We start from the raw sequence: 14,346 nt of genomic DNA, 5'->3' as shown, positions 1-14,346 counted from the left end.
ACACACCCTCTGTACGTACCTTCACCACCGAATGCTTACCGCTAGAAAACAACGGACAGATACCTTTCCGCTTCCGAACAACTAACACGTTAAGTCCAGAGACCAAACTTCTTGTATATAGTTTGAATAAAATTTCTATTTCGTGATAAATATTGATTTGACTTATTTCAACAACCACACAAAAACAATACTTATAAGTATGAAGAAATTTTGGAAATTTTTTCTACTAATTAATAATGATATTATTCTTACAATTCATTAAATGTGTCAATTATTTAAGAAAATACGAACTTTTCGTAATTTATTGGTGAAGGAATGGAATGGTAATTAATCACAAGAAGCACTAAATTTTTATTAATTACAGGATAAAAAAGTTTTTAAAAAATAATAATTGTCTAAACAAGTTTAAATTAATTTTAAAAAATGTAGTTAAAACATAATTGTGAAATTGTCACTTACCGAAATCAACGAAATTCATGCGAGCAAATTCAAATACATTACATAAAACTGCTATTTTTTATTTTTAGCGTATTTCCCAGGCACAGTACAAAGAGTTTGGGGCATCTCATTTATACGTCACGGGATAGAAATTATTCCTTGAACATTTCTTAAGAAGTGACGGAAGTTTAATTCACGAAAATTTAGTAGATAGTAATAGTTTTCCTATTTTTTTTAAACTGACTTTTTCCAATTTAAAATACTATGTTAATTTCAAAAACCCGGGGCACGTATTAATATTAAGAAATTGGAAAAAAAAGAGAGTCTAGACTGCCGGCGCCGAAAAGCAAGCGCCATGTCGGTACCGACAAGAAAGCTATTTGCTATAGCTGTTTTTCGCTAAAAGCGTAAAACGGGATGTCTTCCAACCACCCACAATACATTTGAAAGGCGAATGGGTATGACCAACATTATTTCTGTGATCCAGTCACAGGGACGCCTACCCGACCTCATCGAGACATTGGAATTGGATGGGGGTGTCACCAACATTATTGATGAAATGAATCACAGGGATGCCCTTCCGGCCCCCAGAAAACATTGGAAAGGGTTACGCACTGATAGAAATTAATTAGCAGCACAACAATATTTATGACTAGCTTCATTATATTTTATTTCTGGTAAAGATACAGCCTCTCATGATGTTTGTTTTGACCATCCGATTCTTGTTGTTTATAAAGACAGACACGCAGGCGCGAGCGAGATACGCCTGTGGTAAACAAAACAAAGTGAGTCGGGTAAATCAGTCATACAGAGTGTATTGCTAAACCGTAACATTTTATAGATAGCTCGCTTAGACACATGTTTAATAGGATTATACATTTCATGTACAGTCAATCTCAGATATAACGCCCCCGGATATATCCCTTCCCAGAATTGACACCGCGCCGCAGGTTCCATTTCCTTCAGTCCCAAAACCTACGACAGTATCGTTAAATTAATAATACTATTTCTATCAGTGCGGCTGTGACAAAAATCATTTCTGTGATCAGCCATACAAGGGAACCCTCCCGCGCTCTCTCCCTCTCCCCCCTCCCTTTCTCCGAGAATGGTTACAAAAGCTCTGAGGGGGCACATGTTTAAGGAATTGGGGGTTCCACTGCCCAAAACAATATCGATTTCTCACTATTCTAAACAAAAAATTGAAAGTTCTTCATGTTTTAGCATTGAAAATTTTATTTAGGGATATTTTCTTGGGCATCAATTTTATTTTCTTCGTATGAAAATACATCAGTAAAGAAGATTTAAAAAAATGTAGGATAATATTTTTGTTTTGAAAAACATGGGTTTTTGAAGTTTTTGCGTTCAATACGATATTATTTGGCAAGGAAATTCCTTGCCAGCACCGGCAGTCTAGTCACTACGAATAATTTACGTACATATTTATTATTTACTAACCTACAAAAGCGAAAGGTTGGAATCGTTTCAACGATTTTGGAGAATCCACATCCACAGGGTTAAACATGATATCACGCTGCATTTTATGATTGTTTTTTAAAAATATATCCTTATTATATGTTATTTTTCTTCCTTCACTCACGATCACTTGCACAAAATTGACTATGAATAACTGAAATCTCCCGATCAGTGTGTATGTTCGAGTTTCACTGATTTTCAGAGAAGAAATAACCTGGATAGAAACAAAACAATTGAATTCACTAACTAAATATAATTTTTGTTCTCAATTTGTTTACTTTTTTATCAATTTTGGCTAAAATGTGCAAACGCATAGCGATAACTAATCTCTCAATGTATAATGCTTTTTAATTTCCAAGTTTTTCACTACTTATATAGAATATTTCGAGAAGTTGCTTAACATTTTCGAGAAGTCGACCATGTTCTGCTGAAAGTTTCTTGAGACTGACTTTTCTAAACTATCGGTATATTTCTGACGCATGTGTATTGCACATGGAGGGACAATTTATTGTTTATTTTATAACTGAAAGAAATGAGAAAATCGTTACGATCAATATATGTATATCTATCCAAAGGTCATAGTCTGAATGCAAGATCAATGACATAAAGTAATCTCAAGATAATTACATTTTTTAAATCGAAATTTAAAAAATTTCATAATTATTACATTGCTTTCCTTAAAATTAAAGTTATGCAATACTTACCGATTTCCTACCTTACCGACTTGTTTTAAACAACTCACGTCCACACAATTTAAGATATCGAGTTGAAAATTTAGGAAATTAAAAAAGGCACTAGTTAACGTTCTTGAGTTGTCCTAAATTTTTAGAATAAGAACATTTTTTCAAAAGGCCGATTGGAAGAAAAAATTCGTTCAGCTAAGTTATAAGCATTAGAACTTTTAAAGTTGTTGGTGACGCAGTTTATAAATAATTTGTTTTGAGTGTTGCAGTATTCAAACCAATATTAATATTTAACTTTTTCTTCTTGCTTTTCGTAGATCTTTTCGTTCAATTTCTAATTCCGCTACAAAATTAAAAAAAAAAATAATGGAAAAAATGAAGGCGGTTTTTTTAAACATCTTTAAGGGCATGTGATACTTAGAATATTGTCGATTTTACCAGTTTTAGGTTCCCCCGGCTTTTTTTCTAGAATAATACATATTTTGTCTTAAAAATTTGGGAAATGATAGCGAACATGCTAACGGACGTCCCCACACACTTTTTTGTGGATTAATTCAAAAAAGTTTTAATTTAGCTAAATGTGATTAATTTGCATAGCGCTTAGGAAATAGTATCGATTTTTTCAGTGTTAGATTCCCCCGGCTTTTTTCCTAGGATAAGAAATATTTTGCATTCAAAATCTGGGCAATAATAGCGAACATGCTAACGGACGTCCCCACACACCTTTTTGTGTTTTTTTATCAAAAATTTTTTGATATTGCTAACAACGTGCGTGTATATTTCGAGGTTATGTGTGTTACAATTCACCCGAGAGTTACTTCCAAACTACACAATATTTTTGGCCGAAAAGTTTGGACTTACAAATAAACATAGTAACTAATCTCCCGGAACTAACCTTGTTTGCAGGCAATCAAAAAAGTTTATTTCATAAATAATTTCTAGATTATCGGAAAGGCAGAGGTGAAAAACGACGTAACCTCAAAATAATGCATATGCATAAAATTTTTATTTAGCACAATAAATTTTTTTGTTTTTATCCCTCAAAAAAGAGTCCGGGGACGTCCGTTATGATATTTTATAGCATCTCCGAATTCAGTTTTTAAAATTTTTCATTTTTGTGAGGAAAAAGCCGGGGAAACTGTAAGTATCACATGCCCTTAAACTCCATTTTTTCAAAAATGCCATTATTTGATTTTTTCTTCATTTTTGTTAAATTAGTGCTAATAAGGAACACAAGGAGCAAATTGGATTTCTTTTTATGGAAAATCGAAATTCGCATTTTTTCAATAACGAGTTCAGATAGAAAAAAAAATTAAAAAAGCAAAGTTGTTACACTTAAAAACTTCCAAAAGAAAGGCTCTTATTTCTAAATCTAAATTATTAAAAATGTAACTTAATAGATCAGTACTAAGGTTTAAACTGCTAATTCATTTCTTTAATTTCACTGATTGAAATAGTAACGCTGGGCCGGGGAACCTAGGAAATTATAGAGAATTAATTCAATTCAATTCTAAATTTGTTAAAAGATTGAACGATTTTAAAATTGAAACGTTTTAAATGTTTCATAGTAAAACTATTCCTTTAGAGTGAATTTTTTTGTATGAAGTTTTTAAAATCAAATTATTTTATCTTGAAGTGTTGAAAATTATATTAAAAATTCGAATTGTTAAAATTATAAACTGTTAATCATTTTCAACTCAAAATGTTACCATTTTAATTGTTCCATTTTGTAAATTTTTTATTTTTAACTGAAATTGTTGAATTTTTAAAAGTGTGAATTAAAATTGGGGCATTAATGATTTTAAACGATTTGAAGTAAACTCGTTCAATTAAGATGTTTTCTGGTATTTAAAGTAATTTAACACTTTTTTTGAGGAAGGAATTTTTTATTTTAAGTGGTTCGAATTCAGAAATGTTTCCCTGTCAACCGATTTAATTCATAGTGGAGTTTTGATTACTTCAAATTAAAACATTCTCATCTTTAAAAGATAACACTTTTTAATTTGAATGGTCGAGAAAAAGTTTTGCCAACCAGGAAAACATCGGGAAATATCTAGAAAGTTCTTATTGCATTTTAGCGGCCACTTTGCATAAAGAATGTAAATAAATAAAAAAATTTCATGCATTAAACTTATTTGTGTATGATTATTTACTTTAAGAAAATTTGTGCAATAATTACTAGTTAAATCAATATATTTATACAAATTCTCAGTAACTGTATTCTACACTCAAAAAAATGTTTCGTTAAATCATCCAGAATTCTGCTTATATATGCACGTACTATTTTTTCTGGATACTCTAACCAGAAAAAATAGCAAGTGCATATTTAACCACAATTTTATTTGATTTACCACGAATTTTTTAAATGTAGCTACAGCAATTAGAATAATTGAACTGAAAATATGTTATTTTTGCATAATTTAAATCTAGAGAGTTAAAGCTTTTCTCTATCTTGTGTTTTCTGACATTTGCACTTAAATATAAATAAAATCGGCTATAAATTGTTTCTTTCTCGAAACAATAAAATTTAATAAAGCTTTGTAAACAAAATCTAATGTTAATGTAATCTAAGGGTTAACGTTTTAGAAAATTTAGTTGTTTTAAGAAAAAAACAATTGTAACCAATTTTAATAATATTTAAGCGAACATTTCGTGAGAAAAAAACGCAACATAGAGAAAAGTGCTAAGCATCTTTATTTAGAAGTTTTCAAGTTTAACAACTTTACTCTTTTATCTTTTTCGTATCTCGTCTCGTTATTGTAAAAAAATGAAAATTTTGATTTTTCATAAAAAGAAATCTAATTTTCTCTTCTTTAAGACGCGGGCACAATATAATCTATTATGGGATATATTGAGTTTAAATATTTTCAAAACAACTGCCGCCAATTTTTCCCATTTTCAATTTTTTTAATTTTCCTAGCGGATTTTGAAAGTGAACAAAAATATCTATCAGAATAAAAAATCTCTAAATACTCAGAGCTTAGTGAAAAGATTTTTTCGAATCTAATCCCTTAAAAAATAACGGATTTCGTCGCGCAACCTGTCCAATTTGAAATTAATTCGGTCAAACATATTTTTTTGGTTATTTAAAAAGTTGAGAACTATGCAAACGTTCCTGGGTGTTTTTTTTTATAGAATTTATCTGTGAAACTAATAATTTCATCGATGATATGAAAATAATAAAATCGTCTTTCAATTACATTTTTCACTTTTCTATTAAAAATGCAAGTACTTACGATTTTCAGAATCGACTTCATTTCCAGGTGTCATGCTATCTGTATCGCCATCACCAATTAGATCGTAGTAACCATTATTTTTTTTATTATTGTCCCCTCCATTCAGCGACGCTGCGTCCTCCATGACTAAATAATGCAGCTGCAAATTCTCAACATTGTTTTTTGTTTGTTTAATCACGTTCTTTTTTTGCTTACTTCGAAGATATGTCCATTTTGCTCTTAATTATAAACTGACCTCTTTAAGAAGTGCTAAATATTTTATTTCCAAGAGTCGCGAGTCATTATGTTACGTGGAAGGTCGCACTGGTCGATCGAGATATTTTTAGCATCTCGAAACTAGAAATATTTATCTTGGACTTTGCAAGAGTTCATTTTAAAATGCTTTGAATTTAGTAATTGATGATTAAATGAATTCCCCATGTAAAAGTCTTTTGAGTTGTAAACTGGAATTGAATTTGTTTTTACAGGCGAAAATTCTCTATACGTGCCTGTTTTTTGAGCTGTTGCGAAAGTACCTTAATTTTTATCATATTATCATGAAATTTTTTCCGCTCGTAATTCTGCGAAAGGTAATAAAACATTCTGTATGCAATAATATCAAGGTGAAGGAAAAATATTAATTTTGTATAGATACTACAAAGAAACGTCAAATCTCGATGTTTTTGCAAAATTGGAACAACTCTTGAAATACAGTGAAACTCTTCTGTAGCGCCGATTTTTGGGCTACCAGTGGGTGGAAACTAACTCATTATAGCCCGCTCCGCATTTGTTTGTTCACGCCTGAGTGCTCGCCTAAGTGACAACCGTTGAATTCGCGCATCCCGTGCAGCATCTGTTACACCAACCTGTGGCGCGGCGTGAATTCTCGGAATGGCTATAGAAGGGAGGACTATTGAAGATTTTCACTGTAATTAACATCAAACTTGGATCAAGAAAGTTGCACAGTTTCAAAAATATGTAAATACTCACAAACATATGTTGGAAATGATCATATATCGTGTGTTAATGAATTTTAGTAAAATTTTAATTTTATTTTTTTTTAAATTTTCATAGAAATATTATTGTTTTGAATTTTTTCAAATAATTTAGTGAGTAAAATCATTATTTGAGGTTTTGCCACTTATTTGCACCGCGTTTGACCCTAGTTTAGAGTCTAGGGTAAATATTCTAAAATATTGTAACTATTTAAAAAAATAGTATGGAGACTTATCTTTAAAATAAGCTAATGAACCATTTTTTTATTAAATTGACATTTTCCCTTCAACTTAGGTTTATTAGATGTAGAATTTTATTATATTCAGTGCGATTATTAGGGGAAAAATCTCATCTTATTATTATAAAAATTAAGGGACGTTAGCAACAGCTCAAAAATATTCTTGTAGATCCCCATGGGTCTCAATTTAAAATCAACTACAATCAATCATTCTTAATTATCAATTCTAATATATTAATATTAAGTATCTGATTTCAAAATCATTTGATGATACAGTACTAATACGTTATTATTAGTGAATAAGGTAGAAGTTCCTCTAGCTAAATGACAATATAAATAGTTCATGAAAATCAAAATCTAAAAATTGCATTAAAAAATTCGTATCCGATACTTGCTTCTATAATTTTACACTAAGTTATGTTAAAGCTAAAAACTGAATAATGAAATTTAAAAAATCTTAAGATTCTTTTCCATTACCGATAATTTTGTTCTTTAATTCCAAATTTGATATTTTCATCATAAAAGTGCTGACAAAATATCACTACTGTCAGTTAACACCATTCAATACAAAATTATTCCAGCGAGTTTTTTTTATGATGTAACTTCTATATTTATCTTATAATTATTATTGTTTTTCCCCTTCTATTTTGAATTTTATCTAATTGACGTTTATAATTTCTGTTAAATATTTTTATCTATATTTGATATATTTTTGAAATTTTAGCGCTCAGTGTTAAAAATTAATTCACAATTAAAAAAGAGAAAAATGATCCTTTTGATATTTTTTGAGGTATTCTATCTAATTTTGATTGTTTTTAATAATAGAATCTTGATCTTTCAGGCGAGTAGAAATTGAGTACATGCGGTTTTCCTAATAAGGAAAATAACAGTCCTTGTGAGTATAATTATCCGCATAAGTATGCGTAATTTCAAATTGTTAATTTGCGAAATGGAAATTACGTCATGTGTGCTAACACTAAAAAGCTATTGGCTGTATCATCTCAAATTTAACGTTCAAATGAAATTATGCTGAGCACAATGGCAAAATTATATTTTTGGAAAACTCTTCCGAAACTTTGATTTCAGTCAACCATGTTGTTTTTGTAAAATTATCTTTCATCTATCACTTCAAAAATTATAAGGTTCCACCGACTATATGGATTACAATATTTCATTATTCATAACATTTTTTAATAAAAAATAATTATTCATTGAATTTGTGGTATGTAAATATAAAAAACTAGAATCAAATAGATTCTTCTGACATCGTACGACAATCGCGTGCAATTCGTCAGTGTGGAATCTCACACAACCAATAGTTTTCAAGCTTCTTCCTTATCACGTCAGCTGTCTCTTACCACGCGCACGTTGTCACTTTCAGTAGAGCCAAAAATTTTCTCCTGGTGGTTGATTATGATTCCTCAACGAGAATTCAAATTTACATATAATTTATGGTTTAAAAAAAGTCAAGATCGCTCACAAAAATCGATCGAAGAGTCCACAATGTCTAAAAGCGTCGAACTAGGTATAGTAACTAAAAAACCTTGATCATTCAGAGATTCAAAGGCGGAGACCTAAGGATCTGATTTTCGATTACATGCGTTAAAATAGAATAAAAAATATTTTTCCACCGAAAAACACGTAATCACAACAAAAATAGAACTCGCTGGAACGAGACGTGCAAGTCAAGGACTGTCACTACACACTTCACGCGAGATGCGATGCGTATGGGTCGAAATGAGATAGTATATGAACTTACTGATATACGTTGTTTTTCCTCAACTTGCAACGATTGGCGGAGCGCCGCGGTGCCACTGAATTGGGATAGTTGATTGGCGCAGACTCGCGCTTCGACCCCGCGAAAATCTATACTGCCCTGGATATAAGAACGATATTGCCGGCATTTCCAAAATTACGAGAGAATAGTCCAAGAAGTGTTTGAAACGCATCCAAGAGTTGAAGCAATAATATCTCACAAATATGGGTGGATTAATCACCCAGGGACGCAGAAACCTAAATTTACGTTTTAATTCATTTCAGTCCAAGAAAGGATCCACAAAATTAGCACAAAATTATTCATAGCTTAGACAGTAAATCGCGTACATTTTTTAGATTACATTTGTTTCCATTGAATTAATAAGCGGAGTGAGATATTCACAGTATCGAATTTTCAATTTTTCGAAATCTGAAGCAACATCTACCGTAAATTAAAAATATTTTTTAAGAAACAAACTTTTATTCAAATACACTGAAAAAGAAAAGAAAAAATCACTCTGAAAAGAGGGGTTAAATAATAATAAAAAGGTATCTAAAAATAAAAACGTTCGGGGCGTAAATATTGAAAATTACATTTGGGGCATTATTTCTCAAGTATAGCCACTAAAAAAATCAAAGTTGGCCGATCGATAAATATTTAAAGAGGGGGAGCATTTGAAAATTTTTGGATTTTTGTGGATATCGTCTATTTGGGCGATTTTTACTTGAAGAATAATTTTGATCAAAATTGGAGAAAGCAAGGACTTTAATCAAACATGCTATATTTGTTTAAACGGGGGCGCTGGTCAAATTTATGCAATCTTTAATTAATGTTTTTAATCAGTTTAATAAATATCTTGAGAGGGAGGAAAGACTTAACGTAAATTTGATCTGAGTACCTTAGTTTTTAATTATTCAATTTCTAACTGTAAACGTATCAGTTTAGAATATCTGATAAACAATTTAAATTTAGAATTATTTTATTATACCGTTATTTAAAAAAATACAATCTTTTTTAAAAGAGACTTTTATTTCTATTGTTTTACTTACTTATACAACTAGGACAATTGACTAGACTTTAACAAAAAATATATTCTTTCATGGACGGTAATTTTGGCTTATCAATGTTTAAAAAGACTAAAATAGCCAAAAATTAAAAGCTAATCACTTTATGTTTTTCTCAAAAAAAAAATCCCAGGAGCAGAATAGAATTACCAAGTAGTCTAAAAACAAGCAATTTTTGGAAACAGATATTATTGTTCCCAGAAATTGTTTTTGAAGTCATTTCAAATCCTGGGATAATCAATGACAATCTCAGGAATTATCTGAAACTACAATTAATTCTAAGTGGTAACTTCCATTTTACACATGGCAATGAGCCTCAATCATAAGTCATTCGGAGAAGCTCTTAACTTTTCCAAGCATATATTATCTAATTACATGGTACTTAACTAATTAAAATCAAAATCGCTTTCAGTATTTGACGCATTTCGTTCGATTGTGCTATCTGTATCTGATTCTATAGTTAGTTCCTTTTTCTTATCACTAGTAGCATCAACAAGATCACCTTCTTTCTCTTGAACCTTGACTTCTGCCTTTTCACGTTCCACCTTATCTCCTTCTATAACCGCTTCCGGAATATAATTCGGATCAGAACTTTGTGTCTGATCTTGTTCAGAATATTCCTGGGATTGAGAATAATCATAAGCTTGATTTGGATCATATTGAACATTTGGATCTTGATATTGTTGATTAGGATCATATTGACTAGGTTCTTGTGTGTATTGTTGATTGGGATCTTGAACGTGTTCTTGAATTGGATCTTGTGCGTATTGTTGGTTGGGATCTTGAACGTATTCTTGATTCGGATCTTGAGCGTATTCTTGATTTGGATCTTGTGGGTATTGTTGATTGGGATCTTGAACATATTCTTGACTTGGATCTGGAACATACTGTTGACTAGGAACTTGAGCATACTCTTGGCTAGGCACCGGAGCATATTGCTGACTTGGATCTTGTTCATATTGTTGATTAGGATCGTATGCCTGACTGGGGTCTTGTTCGTACTGTTGGTTAGGATCTTGAACATATTCACTGGGACCATATTGTTGATTGGGATTGTACTGCTGATTAAGATCTGCATTATAATTTTCAGGACTTTCAGGATATTGACTAGGATCTGGAGGATATTGCTGATTAGGATCATACTGCTCATTATACTGATCAAAAGTTTCATTAGAATAACCTGGATACTGTTGATACCCATCATTTGGATCATAGTTATAACCTTGATTAGAATCATATTGATATTCCTGATTCGGATCTTGATTTTCTTTGTGCTCCTCTGTTTTTTGACGTTTTTCTCCTTCCTCCGTATTACTTTCCTCTTGGGTTTCTGCCAATACTTTCTCTTCTTTACTTTCCTTATCTGCAATATCTTCCTTCCTATCCTCAGCGGCAGGTATTTCATCAACAACAATTTTCTTTTCCTCGCCAGTCTTCTGAGTAACTTCAATTGTCTGACCAACTTCCGCATGAGCTGCTTCTGAACCCTTTGCTCCATTTTCTTTTAAAACGTTAAACTCAACTTCCGGATGATCATTTTCAGAGACCAATTCTCCAAAAATACTCGTCTTGCTTTCATCAGAAACAACTCGATTTTCCCTTTCTTCCACAATCGCAAGCCCGTCATTAATGATCGCATTCGCAGCTATTTCAGTTCCTCCTTTCGCAATCTCGGAGTTAATTCCGTCCACCGCAATTACGGCAGATGTCTCATCAGATTTATCCGAGGAAACCTTGTGCCTTGTTTCGAAAACTGGCGCATCAATCTGCATTACAAGATCTGTATTTGGAACTTTCGAGGTCAATTCTTCGCTCTCCAATTCCTTGCCAAAAACCTCAGGCATATCAGCCTTTTTTGGCAAACGTTTCCCTCTACTCTTTTCTTCCACTGGAAGATCAATATCGTCGTCAGAGAGAGTCACATTGAGAAGATCACCACTAGTGTTCTGTTCATGATCAAGATCCTCTAAACTCTGAAGGTCCACATCTTTGTGGAGGTTCCTAATTTTTCCGATATACCTATCAAGTTCATTGTCCAATCTTTTCGATCTTTCGTAGGCGTCATAATCGCTTTTCAAACTAGTCGATAATCTAAAAGGTTTCAGGGAAGGCTTTTCTCTTGTAGAACTAAGTATGTCCCTTGATGAAGGCAAAGGACGATCGTTTCTTCTAAAGCTCGTGTTAAAGTCGAGCCTTCTGAAAAAACGAGTAGGGCTCTTATCCTCGAATCTAGAATTCCTTTCGTATGTCGGACTCTTATTAAATATCGAACTTCTTTCAAAGATAGAGTTCTTCTCGAATCTAGGACTTTTCTCTTCAAAGTTAGTACTCCTGGGATATCTCCAAGAGTAATCTGGATAATTAGGAGTCGGCGAACTATTTCTGAAAACTCTAGATGTATTATCTAATCCAGAGAGTCCTCGGAATTCGTTCCTTGATCCCAGATCTGACGTTTTTGGAAGGGATGGGGTATAGAGATACTGACTGACATCTATCTGAGGACTAGGTGTCACTTGATTTGAAAATTTATTTGAGAATTCATTGGGAAATGGGCTCGAATACTGGGGCAAGGCCTGAGTAGACGTTTGGGAAAAACGACTAATGCCAGATATTTTACAGGGGTTTACTGATCCAAAGGATTGGTTAAACATTGAATTGATAGGTTTATCAGTTTGCACATCTCTGGAGACGAGATTTGGGGTAAAAGTAGGACTTACGCAAATTTCTGGAATCTGTTGCGTGACGGAAGAAAAATGTGGTTTCGAGTTATAGGAAGTTTTTGGAGTACTGTAAATCGATTGCTGGTGAGAATATGACAATTCTGATTGGCGACTTCTCGGTGGGTCGACGAATCTTAATTCGCTGTATTTTGATATACTTGGGGTTACAACGCGACTAAAATTAGTTGTTGGTGAACATAGTGGAATTGAGACACTTTGGATAGAGTGTCTTCTGTTATGGGGCATCAAATCTTTTCGGAATAATCTCTCCTCATGTTGACTCGTAACTCCGCTGTCTCCAGTCACACTTCCACAAGAACGGGTTCCATACATTTGTAGGAGATAGGCTTCGTAGTGTTTCTGAAAAGTATTAGAATTTTGGAATTATGAATTTAGAATTTTAACCAGGTATAAGTAGTAATTTAAAGAAAGAGTTTCATGTCTTCTAAAGTATAACAATAGTTTTTGGTAGATGTCAATTAAGCTTATAAAGACTTACAGCATTGCTACGGGTCAGGAAATTCTAGAAACTCCGAAAATTTAAAACTGGCGAAATAAAGGTAGGGAATATGAGGGAAAACATGAACGATCCAAGGAATTTTCGATGACCTGAATGTTTAGTTTAAGGAACATTATTTTTAACTAAGATTTCCACTAGTTAATTTTTATTTCAGCCTATATCTCTTTCAGTTGAAAAATCTACTATTTGGTTAAAAATTTCATTATTTTTTTGAAAATTCCAATATTTTGTTAAAAATTCATCTTTTTTGGTCGAAAAATCAAGTAATTTGTTGGAAGTTGAATTATTTTGTCGAAAAATCGTTGTTTCTTTTTTGGTTGAATGATTACTTTTTTAACTAAAAATTTTTTTTCAAATGTAAATTTAACTTTCCATTTTTGGTTGAACATGAATAGTTTTTACATGAAAATTCATTGTAAAATTTTTCCTTGAGAATTCTGACCTTGGTGGGGAATTACCCAGATAGAGGGCCGTTTCGTAAAACTGTATCAGGGGGCTCCATATCTGTGGATCTATATCTTTCTCAAAAATCCATTGTGTTGGTTGACCTTAGTTGACAATTTATATTTTTGGGTTAAGTATCCAAACTGTTTTGTAGAGAATTCGACTTTTTAACTTAAAAATGCAACAGTTTGATTGACAATTTTTTACACTTTTATAAACGAAAATGATTGTATTGTTATTAATTTTCCGTATGATTTCCAAGTTTCGTGGGTGGGTAATACTTAGTCGGCTATCAAGGATTATTGATTTGAAACTAATTTGTCCTTTACCTCACACCATGTGCAAATAATTAGAAAAAAAAATTCTAAAATTTTATGCTTTCGTTTATAGACGTTGCAAACAAATGTGAAGTTTTTGATGAAATATTATTAATAAAGGGGATAACAAATTTTAAAAAATGAAAAAATAGCGAAACAATAAAAAAACAATAACGAAAAAATAAAGGATTAGTTTGTATCATAATATAAACAAAGTACACTATAACTATTTGAAATTTATACAGATTTTGTATACATAGAAGAGAAAAAAAATTAAAAAATAATAAAATAAACCAAAGGTGAATAAAAAATGGTTAACTTGAGAATAAAGAATTTATCAATGAAAATAAACAAATTAACATTGAGCAATACATATATTTAAAATAGTCTTTTTTTAAAATTTTATTAATGTCACCCGAGTCTCTGATTCACTGGGTGTTCCATGCGGACTTCTTTTGAACCTTTCGTATTTAAAAAGTTCT

At 31.8% G+C, this 14,346-nt stretch overlaps 2 protein-coding genes across 9 annotated transcripts in view; both read right to left on the bottom strand.

Moving 5' to 3' along the window:
* LOC117179763 (AMP deaminase 2) overlaps positions 1-8,842 on the bottom strand; it is a 95,692-nt gene extending 86,850 nt beyond the window's left edge. The window contains exons 1-3 of one of the 7 annotated variants that reach the window (XM_033371839.1): positions 8,402-8,761; positions 5,831-6,273; positions 1,894-2,125 (exon numbers count right to left, since the gene is read on the bottom strand). In XM_033371839.1, the coding sequence (XP_033227730.1) occupies positions 1,894-2,125; positions 5,831-5,851 (253 nt within the window). In that variant the 5' untranslated portion in view covers positions 5,852-6,273; positions 8,402-8,761. Of the gene's footprint in view, positions 1-1,893; positions 2,126-5,830; positions 6,274-8,401; positions 8,762-8,802 lie in introns of those variants that run through there. The other 6 variants (XM_033371840.1, XM_033371841.1, XM_033371845.1 and 3 more) reach the window with 6 other exon arrangements.
* A 1,011-nt stretch (positions 8,843-9,853) lies between these two features.
* LOC117179590 (RNA polymerase II degradation factor 1-like) overlaps positions 9,854-14,346 on the bottom strand; it is a 28,477-nt gene continuing 23,984 nt past the window's right edge. For both annotated transcript variants that reach the window (XM_033371551.1, XM_033371552.1), the window contains one exon: positions 9,854-12,943. In XM_033371551.1, coding sequence (XP_033227442.1) covers positions 10,250-12,943 — 2,694 coding nt within the window. In that variant the 3' untranslated portion in view covers positions 9,854-10,249. The remainder of the gene's footprint in view (positions 12,944-14,346) is intronic.

Source organism: Belonocnema kinseyi, chromosome 9 (genome assembly GCF_010883055.1).
Source record: "Belonocnema kinseyi isolate 2016_QV_RU_SX_M_011 chromosome 9, B_treatae_v1, whole genome shotgun sequence".
Lineage (NCBI taxonomy): Eukaryota > Metazoa > Arthropoda > Insecta > Hymenoptera > Cynipidae > Belonocnema > Belonocnema kinseyi.
Note: the sequence above shows the minus strand (reverse complement) of the source record. Positions and strands in the feature narration are given on the sequence as shown.